The sequence below is a fragment of the Ambystoma mexicanum genome, chromosome 5q (assembly GCF_040938575.1).
Source record: "Ambystoma mexicanum isolate Mex_15411 chromosome 5q, UKY_AmexF1_1, whole genome shotgun sequence".
In the NCBI taxonomy this organism is placed as follows: Eukaryota; Metazoa; Chordata; class Amphibia; order Caudata; family Ambystomatidae; genus Ambystoma; species Ambystoma mexicanum.
Window position 1 is genome coordinate 1,350,569,779 of NC_090933.1, and position 20,261 is coordinate 1,350,590,039.

General features: G+C 47.3%; 1 protein-coding gene across 3 annotated transcripts in view; it reads right to left on the minus strand.

The window, feature by feature from the left end:
* Positions 1-10,063: 10,063 nt before the first annotated feature.
* Positions 10,064-20,261, minus strand: part of LOC138498133 (GTPase IMAP family member 7-like) — a 272,213-nt gene continuing 262,015 nt past the window's right edge. For all 3 annotated transcript variants that reach the window (XM_069622005.1, XM_069622007.1, XM_069622006.1), the window contains one exon: positions 10,064-11,586. In XM_069622005.1, coding sequence (XP_069478106.1) covers positions 10,478-11,586 — 1,109 coding nt within the window. In that variant the 3' untranslated portion in view covers positions 10,064-10,477. The remainder of the gene's footprint in view (positions 11,587-20,261) is intronic.

Here is a 20,261-nt window from a genome sequence, read left to right on the forward strand (position 1 = left end):
GTACTGGTGGCTCGGAGCAACATTTCGGCCTTTCAGCTGGACTAGTGCCTCCCCATTGGGACGGCCCTGCGGTTGTGTGCGCTTCCTTTTTGCCTTTTCGTACGTGATTGTGGCTCTGTGTACCATGATGGGACAGGGCGTCACACAAGTAGTGGCTGGTCATTTCTTGCGGATGCAGCCCACAATGGTGAAATGTGTTTTGGAGTTCATGGCCTGATGGCTGTATGGGCTTGGTGATTTTGTTGTGCATTAAATTTCTATTCTGATTTGGGCCGTGTAGCGTTTTTCTTTGCAAGTGATGTGGCATGTGCCTATATGTGGGGCGATGTATTGTGAGGAGATCTGCATTGGGTTCCTGCTTCGGGGTTTAGTTGCGTGGTACTGTGCTGGGCGCGTTTGCCTACTGAGCCCGTGAGGTCAGGGATGGGGGCTGCCTATATGACAGTTTGGATGTTGTCATGCTCAGGGGCGGGGGATTGGGTTTTGTGTGACAGATGGCGGTCAGCCAGGTGGACTGGTGGAATGATGTGATTTTCGGAATGTTGCTGGTCACAGGTGCCTGTGTTTGCGTGCGTTTCGGGGGGGGGGACTGTGGTCATGTCCATTGGGATGGCTTCTGTATTCGTGCCATCTGTGCCCTGCAGCTCCCATTGGCCCCTCTTGTGTTTCTTTTGTTCGTTGGCATGCATGGGTGCTTTGTACATTTCAATGGTTGCATTGTGACTTCATTGCACCTACAGGGAGTTGTACTTTGTGGGCAGGGAGCGGTGTACAGGCACTCAGTGGGGCCGTTTACGGTTGATTCGCGATGCCGTACTTCTCGCCATGGCGGAATGGTCCATTCCGCCATGCCTGATGGCGTTAGGTACATGTCCGCTAGGGTCGGAATTGGCGTACCGTTGCACCATGGTGGTGTTTGCGGTTTGGCATGGCGCGCGCGCGCGTGCTTAGTGCAGTTAGCGTTGGCGTTCACTACGGTGTCGCTAATGGCTTCGTACTTTGCGGTGACGGGTCATAGTCGCACCGAGCGCTATTCGATGGCGGTATTGCATTTCCGCCATCGTTTTCCCCTTTCCGCCAGGGTCGTAATGAGGGCCAATATGTGATAATCATTAGTTTGAATGCAGTAAACATAACAGTATTTTACAGTACGTAATAGCGACCAACAGTACTTATCAGGGTTGAAGGCGCAGTGTGCTGATTATAGAGGGACAACAGTTGCAGACATGTTAGTATTGGCCTGAATAGGTACTATCGGCTTAAAATGCTCAGATATATGCCTGATATAGGTTAGAGGATACACATATCATAAATGTATAAAGTGCAATTGTCTCAACTCAGGTGAATGTCAGATAAATGGTGCCTTAAACTCGAAAGCAAAGGTAGGGGAGAAGGTGTAAGAGTTTGGTGGTGCGCCTTGATGGGCTCCCACCTCTAATTGGAATAGGTGCAGGAGATAATAAACGAGGAGGCTTGGCTAGTACGCTAACTTGTTATAAGATGTTAGGGGGGTGGCCACAGCACAGACTTCCACGGACAGGCACAGACAGGTAGCTAACCTTAAGAGGTGGCCTTTAGAGGAAGGGCCGGCTTTCGCCTTCCGGTGTCGCCGGGTGGATGATGTTGGTGGCAAAGCCCAATCAGGGCACGCAGCTCCTCTGAGGCCTGTTGCTTAGCAACAAGTCAACAAAATATTGCAGCAGCCATTTTTATATGCCGTCAGTGTGTTGTAGGTGCACGGCAAGTGCTAGGAAGTGGCACGAAACTGCAGTAATTAAACAAAAGGACTCATGGAGAGTAGTCCTGCTGGCTATTCAAAGGCTGATCCACGTAGTTCTGGCATAACTGGACAGCTTACCCACACAAGTGAAGGGCCAGCAGTGGGAGTACGCTTTTCCTGAAGCAGGCGCTTGGAAAGGAGGGATGGGCTACAGCCCTCCCTGTCGATGTCGCAGGCTTCAGATCAGGCACAGACAGATAGCTAGCCTTAAGAGGTGGCCATTAGAGGAATGGCTGGCTAGCACCTTCCGGTTGCGCCGGGCGGATGATGTTGGTGGCAAAAGCCAATTAGGGCACGCAGCTCCTCCGAGGCCTGTTGCTTAGTAACAAGTCAACAAAATATTGCAGAGGCCCTTTTAAATGCTGTCCGCGTTTTGTAGGTAGTTGGCAAGTGCTAGGAAGCGGCATGAAACTGCAGTAATGAAAGAAAAGGACTCATGGAGAGTGGTCCTGCTGGCTATTCAAAGGCTGATCCACGCAACTCTAGCATAACTGGACAGCTTACCCATGCGAGTGAAGGGCCAGAGTGGGAGCAGGCTTCTCCTGAAGCAGGCGCTTGGAAAGGAGGGATGGGTTCCTGCCCACCCTATGTCGATTTTGCAGGCTTCTGATCAGGCACAGACAGGTAGCTAGCCTTAAGAGGTGGCCTTTAGAAGAAGGGCCGGCTAGCGCTATACCTAACAAGAACAGATATGACTTTAGGGTTTGGTCAGAGTACAATGGGAACATCGGTTTTGGAGTGTGACTCACAGATGCAATGTAAAACAGAAAAGGCAAATGGGAAAATTCGTTTTGCAGAGCACAATGGGTACACAGAGACAATTTCGTTTTGCACCTTGCATATGCAGCGGCACTACTGGGATTCCCACTTCTGATTTAACATGAAGGGGATCAATGGGGAATTTTGTTTTTACAGCCTGCACACATACGAGGAACATGGCTGTGGGGTTAATTATTTTGGCAAATCTTTATGACTATAACAGCTCACAACAAACTGGGAATAGATTGTTGGTTTCAAATGCTAACAATACAGATCCTGTGAATTAAAAAGGGGAATTAATTGATTTACTTAGATACATATGCTATGGATCTACACAGCAACCAGGGGATTTTTCAATGGGGAAATAACTGAAACAATACTTGAAAACATATAGGACGTACACAATCTATGGTTTGGGGTATTTCTACTTACAGGAGAGGCCTGAATTGAGCATCAGGTAGCAACAGAACACACTGCTGGGACAGCAAGGGGACAGTCAAGGATTTCCTTTGAGTCCTCCTGGGGTCCCAATTAGTCTCTCAGTCTCCTTGCTCCTGTCTCCACTGCAAGATGAGGCCTCTCTCTGCTAGGATGTTTCTTGCCAGATTTCAGCAGCAGGTTACCTCTTGGAATTAGTGGGAGAAGGCCAGCTCTGAGGCAAGCTGGCTTAGTTATAGGGCACATTACGTCACTAACTTGTCATGATTCCCGCAAAAGGGATTGGTGGAGTGTCACTACACCCCTCCCACCTGTGTGCTGATAGGACGAGGGATGGGGGAGTGCTTTGGGTTGACAGTGGGAGGAGAGAACTTCATCATCCCACTTTGACAGGTGGGCTCGGTCTGTATTAAGGCTTACAAATCTAACCACATGGCAAATAACCTTCATTTTCAAATATTGACATGTATGAATACATTTTTGAGCACTACATCTTAAGGTGAATCAAATTAGACTAATCTAGACTCCACACGCCCTTCCTGTGCAGAGATACAGTTTTTCCTCATTTACTCAGGAACCATATCAGTGAAAAAGATGCTGCTTTTACGGGTGTCATACTAATAATGATGGCCATGTTTTTCAACTTTTTGAATCTCTTGAAATCATGAGGAGGCCCAAATCACATTTCCATTAATAACATTTGTTGTGTTTATCCCACAAAAATCATTTTTGGATGGTTAGAATGGGTTGACTGTCAGCTATATTAAAAACCTGGAATGACTGTTGTGCAATGCTAACTCTCCATTTTACATGATAATAGGCATTTCTCCTGTTTTAAAGCAATGTACAGTTTCACTACTCATTTACGGGGACCCAACCTTTTTTAAAGTGGGTTTTGGAACGGAGTCGGTGTGTACGGACAAGGCCAATGCATGGTGTGGTGGAGTGAGGTGAGGCGGAGGGAGTGGCTGAGAGTGTGCCTTCAGAGTGCTGGGTTGTATACGGCTTGGGGCTGGTGATGCTTGCTACTATGCATGAGCGATAGGCAGGCTTGATGGCTGTAAGAGGATAAGTGCTCTGTCTCAGTCGTGAGTTTCTGACCTGGAGACTGATGAGGGAGGTAGGGGGTAGAATGTGTTTGGTCTTTCCTTGCATTGATAGTTGATTTAAAAGGAAACTATTGTAACTGTATATGTTAGTGTCATCTCTGTGTTGGTACTTTCCAAAAAGGTTATTCTGTTTTTGTGTTGACACAACATTGTTGCCTGATCTAATGTATTGGTGATATGTGGCTAAATAAATTAATTCATAAATATATTCTTAATACACACCAGCCTGGTTCCTAGTCCATTGTGGCACCGGGTATTTGTTGGGGTTGTGTGCGAGACGGGTTGGAGGCCTTACCACATTGAACTTACAAAAAAATACAAAGCGCTTTATTGTGCGCCACATTCATTGTGGGGGGAGGAGCTACCTGACTTGGGTGTGAATGTGTAATAAACTGCAACAAGAAGGGGCCTCATTATGAGTGTGGCAGTCCGGAAATAAGCATGCCGGTAGCAACATACCGAAACCCTTTCCGGACCGTCACACTCCAACTCTGTAGGTGGGGGCCGTTATGCCCGACAGGTCTGACCTGCAAGGGAGCAACAGCACCCACCCGCAGAGTTGGCGTGGAAGCATGACCAGCATTAACAACGGTGCCAGTGCTTCCGTGATCCCATTCCCATGGAGTCCTGGGACTCCATGGTAATGAGGATTTACCAAATCTGCTGCCCGACTTCCCGTTCTGCCGGGACTTGCAATGTCCCGGTGGCACTGGGAAGTCAGGCGGTGAATTCAGTGTTATGAGGACGACAGCGGGTTGCCGCCGTCCTCGCAATGAGACCCAATGTCTCTAATTCAAGGATTAAGTCTTGGATTATTTGTATGCAGTGCTATACTGTAGAAATCAGAATGAACACAATTAAAAGATGATTAGCAGGTGTGCATGACTGCATCAAGGGTAACTGTTCAGACGATGAAGAATTAAAACAACCAGTAGTATGGAGGCACATCTTATGTCTCCTCACAAGATGTACAAAGAAAACACCTGTCAAGGAATGCTCATAGTTTATGTTGATGAAGCGTCCAACCCTTTCAGTGAAAATGATGAGAAGGAATTAGCAACTGGCGTTGGAAATGTTTGGGTATATGATATCCCGGTACCATCAGCAAGCTATAAAACTGTCCCTGGTGTAGTCAAGTGGCAGAGGTGATGGCCATATATAAAGCTTTCCTTGCTGCTGTAAATCACCCACTCCAGGGTAATAAGGACTGATTCAGATTATGTAGAAGACTTGCTCCGTTGTAAAGCTATGGTATGCTGCATACCAGCAACAACCCCTTGAACCTCAGGACGTTAATCCAAACAATGGCTGATTTAGTGACAACAAACAATGCTACCATTTAGTGGAAGAAAATAAGAGGACACTCAAAGGATGGGTTCCTGGCGACAAGACAAATATTGTAGCAGATCAGTTAGCTAAAACTTGAAACTCTCTGTACGGGATACATTCAGATGGACCATCTCCTGTGTGATGGCAGGAACCCGATCACACACACAAGCTGGAAGCCAGCCTTCCACTCTTCAGTGGAGTATGGGTACTCCAGATATTGATTTAATTACTGCTCAGAAATAAGATTGCAACACACAGACATTGTTCAAAGCTTTTCCGTGGAATGTGTTGTATTTCTTCCAGGACACCCTGGATTTGCAAGTTTTACCAATTGCCATTTAATCCTTTTTTATGTGTTCTAAAACATGCACTTCCATGGATAAATCACAGTGTTGCTTCGAATCACTTTAGAATGGAAACTGTGTGGATTGACACCACATGTAAACAACTAGCACTTAATTTCAAGCACATATTTCACTAGTACAGACATCAATGTAATGTAATGCAGGAAGCATGTATAGAGGGCTTCTACACCAGCTAGAGCATCATGGCGCTCTGAGGTACAGAGGCTGGATGAGAAAAAGAAAAAAACAATGAAAAGAAGGTGAAGTGTAAGAATCCAGAAAAGCAGAAGAGAGTGAGAAGTTAGGCAGTGATGAGATGAGAGAGCGAGAAGCTAGGCGGTGATGAGATGAGAGAGCGACAAGCGAGGTGGTGATGAGATGAGAGAGCGACAAGCGAGGTGGTGATGAGATGAGAGAGCGAGAAGCGAGGCGGTGATGAGATGAGAGAGCGAGAAGCGAGGCGGTGATGAGATAAGAGAGCGAGAAGCTAGGCGGTGATGAGATGAGAGAGCGAGAAGCGAGGCGGTGATGAGATGAGAGAGCGAGAAGCGAGGCGGTGATGAGATGAGAGAGCGAGAAGCGAGGCGGTGATGAGATGAGAGAGCGAGAAGCGAGGCGGTGATGAGATAAGAGAGCGAGAAGCTAGGCGGTGATGAGATGAGAAAGCGAGAAGCTAGGCGGTGATGAGATGAGAGAGCGAGAAGCTAGGCGGTGATGAGATGAGAGAGCGACAAGCGAGGTGGTGATGAGATGAGAGAGCGAGAAGCGAGGCGGTGATGAGATGAGAGAGCGAGAAGCGAGGCGGTGATGAGATGAGAAAGCGAGAAGCTAGGCGGTGATGAGATGAGAGAGCGAGAAGCGAGGCGGTGATGAGATGAGAGAGCGAGAAGCTAGGCGGTGATGAGGTGAGTTCTTACCCCATGTTTCCACTATTCTTACACCGGGTCTTTACGGGTGGATGGTAGGCTTTGCAAACAAGTGACATATCTGGTTACTTGGAAGACTCTAAATTGGCTCTGCTAGGAGCCTGAAGCTTCACCACATTGAGTGCAGTTACACTTGGTTACATCAGAATTAAGATTGTGAGTCAATATTTTGCAGAATCTAGTGTTTAGTCTTTATACCCCGTGGCTCATAAGCATACTTCATGAATGCTACTTTTGGGGATAACATGTGTCTGGCATGATAAGGTTTATCTGGCATGTTAACATTTATCTGGAATGAATTACTGTTAAAATATTTAAAAAAACACTCCTCTTTTACAATTGTATTCCCACAATGGACACCAGCATTTAGTATACAGTATAAACCAATTCTTATAATCATTCTTCGTTCAACATCATAACTTTGTGGATTAGACTCTATTGCCTCAATGAGCCTGTATTTCACAATGTCATGTGTTCTAAGTGTCCAGTTTACAGCTGTCAATGTAGTTTCAATCTGATGGCTTTACTGCAGCTCACACATGTTAATGTTTTATAAAGTATTCATTTTATCAGCATTTTTTGTTAGTCGTCTATTATTAAGCATGCTTCATGTGTATGTTCAACTCTGGCTGAAAGAGTTGCATGTGTTAGCATGGGCCTGAAAATGGGGCCTTTTGCGAAATCTAACCCCAATTCTACCCAAGCTCAAAATGACACAGGGCCTCATTACGACCCAGGCGGACTTCGCGGTGCTAAATGCACCGCGAAGCATGGCGGAAAGCCGCCGATAGCGCCATGGGGGTTGGCGGATTTACCGCCCCATTCCGACCTCGGCGGAGCGGTAAATCCCCAATCCCCATTCTGCCCTTCCCCATTCCCATTTTTGCCCCATAGGGTATAATGGGAGTGGGGAAGGAGTTAATTACGCCACCGTAAAATACGGTGGCGTAATTAACAACGAGGTCCCGTAGCGCCATGGTTTTCTCCGGCTGGTAAAACCAGGCGGAGAAAACCTCCATGGCGCTACGGGAACTCGTAGTATGGCGGAGAGGTACGCCATGCACTACGCTGGCGTAACACCCTCTCCGCCAGGGTCCTAATGAGGCCCACAGTGTGAATTATATTCACTTTGTAAAAAAGTTTTCAAAGCTAAAGGTAATTAGAACACACAACACAGTAGCCTGCCTTATCAATGTTCAAAATCAGTGTTCATTGTCAATTATCAATGTCAATTACATGTGTATGACTTGATCTCTCAGATGTATGTGTTGTGTACACTTTTAATCTTTCCATCACAAATGCCATAGATATTGTGCACACTTGAAAACCACAGGCGTCCAGTAAAGGTGTAGTTCTTTTATATAAGCCACAGTATAAAAAGTCATACATGTTGCATCTGTGCGGCTTTTGTGGCTGTCGCTCCTGAGCCGGCCTTTAACCCTGAGCCGGCCCGGCCCTTCACCCCTGAGCTGGACCTGCACGCCTGAGCCGGTCTTTCACCCCTGAGCCGGCCCTGCACCCCTGAGCTGGCCCTGCACGCCTGAGCCGGTCTTTCACCCCTGAGCCGGCCCTGCACCCCTGAGCCGGCCCTTCACCCCTGAGCCAGCACTGCACCCCTGAGCCGGCCCTTCACCCCTGAGCCGGCCCTTCACCCCTGAGCCGGCCCTGCACCCCTGAGCCGGCCCTGCATGCCTGAGCCGGTCTTTCACCCCTGAGCCGGCCCTGCACCCCTGAGCCGGCCCTTCACCACCAAGCAGGCCCTGCACCCCTGAGCCGGCCCTGCATCCCTGAGCCGGCCCTTCACCACCAAGCAGGCCCTGCACCCCTGAGCCGGCCCTGCTCCCCTGAGCCGGCCCTGCACCCCTGAGCTGGCCCTTCACCCCTGTGCCGGTCCTTCACCCCTGAGCCGGCCCTTCATCACCGAGCCGGTCCTTCACCCCTGAGCCGGCCCTTCACCCCTGAGCCGGCCCTGCACCCCTGAGCCGACCCTTCACCCCTGAGCCAGCCCTTCATCCCTGAGCCGGCCCCCTTCTTACAGCAGCTGTTCTATGAGGCCAGCCATAACTCTTTCCTGTAATTATTGTTTTGCAAATATAACGTCAATTATTGGTGCAGCTTGAATGGTCAGCTGGTCACTTTGAAACATTCATCAAACTAGCATTTGTTGGGAACCTAATCAATGTGTACTTTATTTTCACTCTCTGTGGCACAGTCAGTAAGTGTTGTGACTAGTACCTGAAAGGTTGAGGGTTCGAGCCAATCCCCCAACTTCAAAATTCCGAAAGTGTTGTGAAAAAAATGTGCAATTTTAATGACCTACCCACCCAACCCTGCAAACCCTGGACGGGTTTCTAAAATGAAAAAACTCCTGGGACCCCGGGAAAGGGAGAGGATGAGCGAACAGAGAGTAAGCAATCAAAAAGAGTGGAGAAGCAAGAGTGGAGAGCAAATAAAATTGCAGACGTCCGTAGTAACACATAATGTTGCAAGCCAGGATACAAGATGAAGATGGGAACAGCATGATTCAGGGCCACCATGAGTACAAGATGCAAAGGAAGTCCAGCATGAGAGTTGAGAAAGAGTGACGCACCGTGAATCAATGAAGTCCATAAAAGTCAAATCCAGCATTGGCCACAAGACGGTGATGGTGAAACCAGAATGTATCAGGACAGACTCCTGCAGAAGTAGGCTGGAGGGGCGGGGGCAGGGTAGCACAATCAAGCAAAAGAGGCAACACCTGTGTGTGAGAAGGGTGGCACAAGGGAACAGCGGCTACGAGTGACCTCATAGGGAACCTCATTGCCGTGGCTAACTCCTAATAAGCTCATAGACAGACCTGTGTGTATTTTAATGCAGAATAACAAACTCCGATATACTGCTCAATGAAACACAATTGCATAGCTTTTCGGCAGGCACTCCAATTCGGAAGCATTCTCGTGTGCAGCTAAGAAACACCAGTTTAATATATATGGCACTGGTATAGAACAGTATTCAATTGTGCATTCGTATGTAGTGCTTCCAAAGCCCAACATAATCCATATTTTGAAGAATGACATACGCAATTTGGATATGCATTTCCGGGGTTTCTATGGGAACGCCTCCTCAGCAGTCAGCAACAGCAACAGAAGACAGACTGCAGCACACCCGCCATGATTCAGTGATTCCGTGTACCAAGACAACACACTCCCAAGGAAATATTCCTGGTCTTTAATTGGCTTTTCCATAAAATGAAGCATTTATTCAAACTCAGTCAACATCCATTGTAAAACTAGAACTTGTGGGCACCTACATATCCTTGTGGCCTATAAAAAGGGCCTTGTACCAAGCATTGTGAATGGCTTAGAAACACTCCAGACAGACATACAACAAGGAAAGATATAAAGATGCTTTGGATTTTGCATTTTATTTGAATTTCTGGGAATTAATTACAGAATGGGTTCCATCTGATATCCATATGGCCTGCTTAGTTTTTCCAATAGAGAAATCATTTTGCAGCTGTCTCAGAATTGACCAGACAAGGTACGTAACTTCACAGAAATGACTGCCTGATGGGGAAATTCCTGAACAAATGTCACAGGCCATATTGAAGTTCAGACTGGGACCCTCCTGTGCATGATCCGGATGCGCCATGCGGGTGTTGCGTCATTTCCTGGCACGTGATTGGCATCAATTTACACCTGTGTCATTAGCATGACGCACATGGACATCGTTGCGAATCCATAAGGCGGGCAGGTGTGGTACATATTGCAATTTAACAGAGCTTTTAGGATCTGACATCAGAGATCCTGAATTTTACAATTCATCGCTTATGTGCCTCACAACACGTTCAACAACATGAAAAATAGCTCGGACCCCTCCAACAACTCCTCCAACCCCCAGGCCAAGTATTCCGCCTACTGTTCCTGTCGCAACCATGAGCAGAGGACCTCCTATCACCCCAGCACATAAGCCTGCCCCGGCTCCCACAAGCCCTCCAAAAGAGAACCCTTCCGCTATGATAGTGAGTATATCCTGCTCCGCTTCGTGGCGCGTTCTCCTGATCAATTCTTTATAGTGCGCTTCCATTTCTTTCTTTTTGGCCAGGTATGTTTCAGTGCACATCTTAAGCTGGGCCTCTTTGTCTTCAGTGTGCTCCTTGTGAATTCTTTCCAAATCTTTCTGATACTCAGACTTTAGTTTATTTAAAGCCTCTTTCCTCTGCTCTTTGTATTTTTTCCTGAGGTTCTCCTCCTTCTCCTTCAGTTTCTTCTCTGCATCCTGGAACATCTCAGAAGTGAAGTATGTCCCTCCGTTCTCCTGCGCCATCTTGTCTATAATTGTGATGAGCTCAGAGACCTGCATTTCTCGCTCTGCTCCAGTTGCCTTGTTGTTGAAGGCGCAGAAGCGACCTCCACAGGCCTCCACCAGGGTTTTCAACCTTGCGTCTGCTTCTAGCACAAAGTCCTGGATTGTTTGGCCTTCCAAGTCATCCTTTCTTGTAAACAAGATCACTATGTACTTTGTGGCTTCTTCCCCAAACAGGCCTTGGATGATTTTCACAGCCTCTTCCTCTTCTTTGGTGAATCGGCCAGCCTGAATCACCACAATGATTGCATGTGGGCCAGGAGCGGCCATTACCACACACCTACACACTTCCTGGACTGTAACTAGGTCCTCTGTGCTTGTGTCAAAAAAACCTGGTGTATCTACGATTGTAATCAGTCTCTGGCCCAGGCTTGTGTAACTGCAGAGCCGACTCTCATTCCGACACACTGTTGTGATTGAGTTTGCACATGCTTTTGATAAAAACACCTTTCCCCCCAGGATGCTGTTGCCCACTGCACTCTTTCCACATCCAGTTTTCCCAACGAGAACGATCCTTAATTGTTCCGCTTGTGTGTCTTCAGTGCCTTCATCTGCATCTGTACAGGGAACAGAGAGACAAGGCAGAAACATGACTGGGCATGTCATTTATTAGATTTGGTTATACATGATGTGTGTTTGTTAGTTATTTTGCATTTGTATAGCGCCTTATGTATCATTGGTATGATCTCAAGGCACTGGTAGGTTGAACGCCCTCTGGAACCGCACTTCAAGTCATTTGAGAGAGAGAGAGTCATAAAGTTTGTGGGCACACCAGGTATGTGTGCAGCTGGTGTGGTTGTTGCATGATAGCTGCTTCTTAGCGGTAGGTGTGGTGCTGAGGAGATCAGTTGAATGTGTTCAGTCTGGGGAGTGGACATCCAGACTGAGTAGTTCTGGCTGCGTTAGGCCTGAGGAGACGCCTAAGCTAGCCGGTGTGTGCTAGCTAGCTGTGTTTTATTAGGATGATGGGTAGTTTGATGGGTCATGTTAGTATGAGAACAGCTTTACCGAATGTGTCATAGTACTGCTGTGTTCTAGTTGAATGGTGGTGTATAGGAGAGAGTACGCGTAGTAGTGTGATATTGTGGTAATCAGTAAAGTGTATGCGATTAGTACAATCTGATGTTGGGAAAACCTTCTAAATTCAACTTTTAACACAGTGACGCTATTTGGGCACACTTTCTAAGTTCAACTTTAATGCACATCAAGACGGCAAATAGACAAATGGGCTGCAGGGAGGGAGGCAAAACGAACCAGTACGGGGATGGCAGAAACCAAGGTCCACAAAACAAACAAAATGGAGCACATACACGAGATTTGAGTCACCTGATGGGACCAGTGACTGATAAATACATTAATAATTCTTTATCCAAGAAACCTTGAGCATAAGAGTCTATTTCAATACTTTTAATTATAGACCTCTGTGTAACATCCTTACAGCTCACATTCCCTCTTGAGATAAGCCTGGGTCTACAAAGAGAAAGAGGTAAGTAATGTAAATTTCACATTACTACTCTTGGAAACAGTTTATCCAAGAGAAGTTATTCAAACCAAAGGATTTCTCTGTGACACTGCACAGAGGGTGCTGTGTGTCAAAATACAAAACTATGGTGGCTATGGCGTTTGTCAGACTCCAAAAGGAACACAGGGTTTTAAATCAAACAAAAAAACATGAGAGAGTGGGAAAAAGGTCTCACTCTCGCCAGGATGAAAATTAAAAGTCCTGAAGTCCAGCAAAAGAGCTGGGGTCTCTAGTGTAGAAGGGAATTAACACAGAATTGAGAATTCTCCCCAACAACCGGGTTACAAACTTATTGTGCAAAACAGAGCCGGCAAGTAAGACGGCATTGCCATCCTTACAATGCCTCCCTTATCCACCTCGCACTCCGACGAACAAGCCCACAACACAGATTGCAAATCCCTCATGGTAAAATTCCTGCGCTGACCCGTCTATACTCATAAATCACTGGGTTACAATAGAAGCTCTCTGGAATCCCTAAGCGAATCCATAACTACCATCATGGTCTCCCATCCCCACCTCACAGTATTAGAGGATTTCAACATCTGGTACGACATGCCACATAACCCAATCACCCAACCACTAATGGACAACATGGAAACCTTCCAACTACACAGTCTCTGGGTCAACCCACTCCGCCAGTCACACCCTAGACACAATCTTCGTTTCACCAGAGGTCCTCATCACACTACCATAATGCCCGCTTGTCTGACCACTCTGCCGTACTCTACTCTGTGGACCCAACTGCCCCTCCGGCACTGAAAGGAAATCAAAGTTACTCCTGACCTTCAATCCCCTCTCTTCGGGTCAGATCACCATCACCATCTGAACAGACAAGGCCATTCACGCAGATGGTGCACCCCAGCGCTCAGAAAATTGAAAACCGTGAACCATATCCTGGAGTGTAGATGGCATAGAAACCCATGGTCATCCAGAAGAATGGCCTATGCCTCCCAGCTCAAGATTTATCACGCAGATATACGCAAAGCACAAAAAGTCCTACTCTTGGAACTGAATCTCCAAAGCCCTGCACTTATCGAGGAAACTCTTCAAGCTCATCTCTGAATTCAACGCCGCTGCCTGCACCAGCCACACTACCAGCCACAATCAATCCCTCTGTGGCTCCATCTCAAAATACTTACACAGCACAGCCCAAGAGTGACAATTCCATCCGCTCTACAATCTCACAGCTCTCCCCCTACCTTGCCCACAACATCAGGACACCCATCCATCCTCCCACTCTTCTTTACCTTCTCACCGCCACCCCTGCACCCCCCCCAGAATTCCTCAAGCTATTATCTCTCAGCTGGTCCTCAGTATCCTCTGGGCACCCCTGCCTCCCTGTTAGGGAGAATTCTCTCTTTAGGCTGAATTTCCTAACCTAGTGAGTCCCCCAGCAGCTTTGCTGGATTTCTGGAGTTTGTTTTTTTCTCCTGCCAAGAGTGAGACTCTTTTTCTCCCACTCTTGGACATTATTTATGTTGTTCCTTTGACTGTTACTGTGTTTTATGGGCTATGGGATCCTTTACTCCATAGTGTCTCATGTGTTTTTTTTTATGTGTGTTACACAGCACCCTCCGTGCAGTAACACAGGGGTGCCATAGTGACCCCCCACCATAGACTCCATACCCTGGGACTGACTACTGTCTACCAGGGCATGTAAAGTCACCATTGGCTTTACTAGTCCCAAATTATTAACAGTCACCAGTACAAACCATCATATTGTGGACGTACTGGTCGGGTCAATTCGATTGCCCCGGGGTCTGTTAGTCAAGGGGGCACGTCTCCGTCCCCCCTGAACGAGTTTTGGCTGGTGGCAGTGGATACTACTTTTTATATTCGACCGCAAATATATTCCTATGGGATTTTCCCATTGTTCCAGGCGACCAACTTTAATGATTTAATTCTCATAGCCTCGAACATACCGCCCGTTTATTTATTTAATAATAATTCGCCGGTTGGTATTTTTTGCCAGGACTCGATTCTAAAATGGCGTTTGTGTTCTCTTCTGTGACTCCAACCCAAGTCGAGCCCTTTGTTCCACTTTTTGGCGGGCTTCTCCACAGAAGCCTCCAAAAGTGGTGCCACTCTGTCTGGGTACCACAGGGGGTGAGGGAGGGGGTTTATTCACCCTGGACTGAGTTACCTTGGTAACTCAGGTTGCACTCTTGTGTGATTGGCCCAAGAAGTGAGCCGGCCGGCTCACCACTTAGCATGTTTGATTGACAGCTAGGCTGAGTGAATGGGGGTGTGCTGCATAAAAGCAGGGCTTTGGGGACTGGAACTTCCGAAGTCACCACAGGACCTGAGAATCCGACGAGGGAGAAGCTGAGCTGACCTACCACGACGACACCACCGGTGGAGCCCTGCGGAACCGACTCACCACTTCCCGACGACAGAGAAGATCTCCCGGCTGGAGAGGCTTCTTCCCCTGACTGGTGGGCACAACCAGTTTACCTTCTTCTCTTCACACCCCAGACCGGCTTCTGGTCCAATTGCCCGTGCCAAGCACCCCGGCAACCGGATAGCCACTTACCACTGGACCGCAAACTAAAGGACCGTTCCTTTTAACTGAGAACTCCGCGGCTGGTTTCTTCCCTGGCAGTGCAACGGACTCCTGTCTTCCTCCCCGACGAGATCCTCTCTTCCCCCGGACGAAGCACCGACTTGCATCCGCTGCCATGGACAACTGCCCCCGCTGGAGTATTCTCACCACTTTAAGGTACCGTGTCCGCCAGGCCTCCCTTTATAAAGATTGCTACAAGGTAATAATAACCCCTTGACCTTCTGGACTGGGATGGCCGCCTTGACCTTCTAACTGGTCCCTTTCTTTGTCCAACTCCTTTTTGAACCGTTACAAGACTTTTGTGCACTGCAACCGTGTGACCTTGGAAACATTTCGTTTTGATCCTCTTAAAGTGGATCCGGCCTACTGACTCTAAACTCACAGTGCTACTTTGCCTTCCTCTCTTGTTGTGTTCGTGAAAAAGTGTTGGGATCTGTTACATTTGATTCTCTGCTTTTCTCTCCCTTTTTAAAAACAAATTATTAGAGTTCTATCTAAGTTAAGCGCTCACCGCTGTCTGAAAATAAGTGGGGCTTTACTTAAGACTTGTCTAAATATTCTTTTAAGGGAGTGTATATCTTTTAGTGACTGTGTTTTTGAATTGCTTACTATTAGTGCCTGTGTGTTTTTCTAGATGTGGTTTTAAATAAATAATTATATCTCTTTTACACCAAGCTCTGGTCAGTGTGTATGTGTTCTACTGTGTTCTTTTGACCTATCGCGAATACTCTGTATAAGGCCTAACTCTTCTTGAGGGAAGTCTGACTGCTCAGCCACAGCTACCAAGTGAATCTGTGTGGTACAGACTGCTACCAAGTGGGTTTACTGCCAAACACATGTAGTCCTAAATCTTTTGCAGTGGTCCCAGAGGGAACTGGACAGGTTTCTGCCTAACACTGGTGTACAGCGGTGGGATTTGTATTGAGTATACACTTTAGTGTACTTTTTGAACACTTTAGGACAACTAACCACAAAGCATAGCACTAAAAAGCTGATTTTCTAACTATGTCTGCTATGGAGAGTTATACCCTAGAATCATTGTCTGACAAAACTGCTGATTGCTTAAAAGTATTGTGTAGACATAAGAATCTCTCTGAGAAGGGCAAGAAAATGGAACTTATAGAAATATTGTTAGAAAACCAAAGTCTGGGTGGAACAGAGGAATCTACCCCCCCAGCCCCAGCAAATGTAGAAAACAGTGATGGTATTGATCTGAATCAAAGTCTTGATAATGAGTCAGAAGAGGAAAGTGAACCTAATGAAGTTAGCCACTCTGAGCCTCTGTCTGCCTTACCTACTGTACCTACTGGGCCTATACCAGGTCCTACATGAAACCCTGCTTATTTTGAACTTGAAAAAATGAAGCTTGAATTAGAGTACAAACGTTTTATTGCTTATTCTGAAAGAAACCAAGAGCTAGAGTTCAGAGGAATGAAAGCCCAGGCTGCGCAGAAGCAAGCTGAGTTAAGACTCAGAGAAATAGAGCTTAATCACGAACTAGAAATGAAAAAGTTATCTGTGGAAAATGCTTCTCTCTCCTCTGGTTCCTCTAGGAGTTCCAGTCCCAAAAGACCCCGGTTGCCTAAAGAATTAGTGGGTATGTATGAACCTAAGTTGGATGTGTTGGATTGGTTAAAAATGTTTGAGTATAATCATGGGCTCCAGGACATCACAGGGAATGAGTTACTTCCCTGGTTGTTCTCTAGGCTTCCCCCTGTTGCAACTGATGTGGTAATGGAGTTGGGGGCGGTGGATAAGAAGGATTATGAATGTGTGAAGCTAGCTTTGATAGCTAGATTTGGGAAGACCCCTTCCCAGTACCTTAAGAGGTTTAGGACCCTCAAAAAGAATGATGGTACTCCTTGGGCTACCTGGGTGAGTGAGTGTTTGAAAAACTTAGAGGGATGGATTAAGGGTTACAAGGTGAACACTTATGAGGGAATGAGAAATCTTGTTATGTTGGAGTCAATGTATGATGCCTGCTCTCCTGAGCTCAGACAGCACTTGGCTGATTCAAAGGAATTAGATTCCAGGAAGCTAGCTAAGGCTGCTGACTTGTGGGTTGCCAACAGGGCCACTCACAAGGATTCAGGGGTCACTCAGAAAGAGGATGAGGGAAAGCAGCCACAAAAGGGGAACCAAGAGATTTCTAATACCTCCCAAACCAAAGAGGGCCCCAAACAACAAAATAACCAGGGTAAGCCCCAGGATAAACCACAACAGGCTAGTGTACCTTCTGGTCACAAACCAGAAGGAGGTCAGGCCAAGCCACCCTTCCAGAGAACATTTGGAACATGCTATCTCTGTGGGGCAACTGACCACATCAAAGGAGATCCCAGATGTAAGGGTAAACCTACCGGGATCAGCACAGTCTCCTTAGCCTTCACTCCTGAGGAGGAAGTCCAAATGGCTAGTGCTCACTTTGAAGTCTTTGCTGAAGAACCTCTGGGTTTCCAAGCAAGTGTAACAGTAGAGTCCATGGGTCTGGTTAGTGATCAGAATAGGAGTGTGTACAACTCCATACCAGAAAACTCTAAAGTTTATTATATTTACAGTGTTCTTGCAATGGCCAGGATACTCCTGCCAGGCGAGACTCTGGGGTCAGCAGAACAGTAGTGGATGAAAGCTTTTTCAGGCCTGAGGATGTTGCTAAGGCACCCAAAGGTCCCACTAAGATGTCTGGAGACCCTGTGCAAATGGTTCTAATTATACCAGCCCTCATTCAGTGTAATGACATGACAGTGTTGATTCCGGTCAGTGTTCAGACTGAGGTTCCTGGGAGAGTCATGTTGGGGAATGATCTAAGAACTCTAGGAGTAGTATCCAGTACCCCTAGGCCACCCAGTATGGAGACCCAGAACCAAACCACATTGGCTAGAGAGGCCACCTTAAGGAACCACTCTAAGCCTGTGGGAACCTCTACTGAGAACCCCACTACAAGCCCTGGTGTTGGTAAGTTGAACTCTGACCCAGGCACATTTCAGGCTAAAATGTTAGGGAAATGGGAGCCCCAACCAAGCTCCATCATTGTTCCCCCAGTTACAGAGTCTGTGACTCCCCCTGCTTCTGAGAAAGAGGTGGATAGACCTACTGGAACCATAACTAGGCCTAAGAGAACTGGTAATTCTCAGTGCTGGTGGAAAACCAGAAAAGAAAAGTCGAAGGCCAAAAGCCTTCAGACTGTTGGACCTTCCACTGAAGACTCCAACCCAATTCCTAGACTTAAGGGGGAAATTCCTAAAGTAGGTAAAGGTAGATCTAAGAGGAAGGAGAAGTATGTATCTTTCTTAACTCCATCCCATCCAACCAAGAGGCCTAAAACCCAACCTTCTCCCAACAGACAGGTGGTGAGGACCTCTGGAGGCCCCTCTAGATCTAAGGGAATCCTTTATAAGGACCCCTTGAAAAAGCCTAACACAGGTTCAGCAGTTGTACCAACTTCTGAGGGACTGGTCAAGTCAACCAGATCCCCTATAACTTTACAAAGACTGATGTTCCTCAAATGGTTTGTAGGTCATATAGCTTACAAAGGAAAACCTTTGATTTGACCATAGAACATAGGTCACGGTGTCACCACCAAAATGCTGATGGTCTCTCTAGGATGTATGTCATCGACTAGAGGCATGAGATTCATCTAGGAGTGGATTAAATCCTCCTGTCCCTTAGTCTGGGGGGGGGGGGCGAGTGTTAGGGAGAATTCTCCGTTTAGGCTGAATTTTCTAACCTAGTGAGTCCCCCAGCAGCTTTGCTGGATTTCTGGAGTTTGTTTTTTTCTCCTGCCAAGAGTGAGACTCTTTTTCTCCCACTCTTGGACATGATTTATGGTGTTCCTTTGACTGTTAATGTGTTTTATGGGCTATGGGGTCCTTTACTCCATAGGGTCTCATGTGTTTTTTTTATGTGTGTTACAATGCACCCTCCGTGCAGTAACACAGGGGTGCCATAGTGACCCCCCACCATAGACTCCATACCCTGGGACTGACAACTGTCTACCAGGGCATGTAAAGTCACCATTGGCTTTACTAGTCCCAAATTATTAACAGACACCAGTACAAACCATCATATTGTGGACGTACTGGTCGGGGCAATTCGATTGCCCCGGGGTCTGTTAGTCAAGGGGGCACGTCTCCATCCCCCCTGATCGAGTTTTGGCTGGTGGCAGTGGATACTACTTTTATATTCGACCGCAAATATATTCCTATGGGATTTTCCCATTGTTCCAGGCGACCAACTTTAATTATTTAATTCTCATAGCCTCGAACATACCGCCGGTTTATTTATTTAATATTAATTCGCCGGTTGGTATTTTTTGCCAGGACTCGATTCTAAAATGGCGTTTGTGTTGTCTTCTGTGACTCCAACCCAAGTCGAGCCCTTTTTCCACTTTTTGGCGGGCTTCTCCACAGAAGCCTCCAAAAGTGGTGCCACTCTGTCTGGGTACCACAGGGGGTGAGGGAGGGGGTTTAGGCACCCTGGGCTGAGTTACCTTGGTAACTCAGGTTGCACTCTTGTGTGATTGGCCCAAGTGGTGAGCCGGCCGGCTCACCACTTAGCATGTTTGATTGACAGCTAGGCTGAGTGAATGGGGGTGTGCTGCATAAAAGCAGGGCTTTGGGGACTGGAACTTTCAAAGTCACCACAGGACCTGAGAATCCGACGAGGGAGAAGCTGAGCTGACCTACCACGACGACACCACCGGTGGAGCCCTGCGGAACCGACTCACCACTTCCCGACGACAGAGAAGATCTCCCGGCTGGAGAGGCTTCTTCCCCTGACTGGTGGGCACAACCAGTTTACCTTCTTCTCTTCACACCCCAGACCGGCTTCTGGTCGAATTGCCCGTGCCAAGCACCCCGGCAACCGGATAGCCACTTACCACTGGACCGCAAACTAAAGGACCGTTCCTTTTAACTGAGAACTCCGCGGCTGGTTTCTTCCCTGGCAGTGCAACGGACTCCTGTCTTCCTCCCTGACGAGATCCTCTCTTCCCCCGGACGAAGCACCGACTTGCATCCGCTGCCAGGGACAACTGCCCCCGCTGGAGTATTCTCACCACTTTAAGGTACCGTGTCCGCCAGGCCTCCCTTTCTAAAGATTGCTACAAGGTAATAATAACCCCTTGACCTTCTGGACTGGGATGGCCGCCT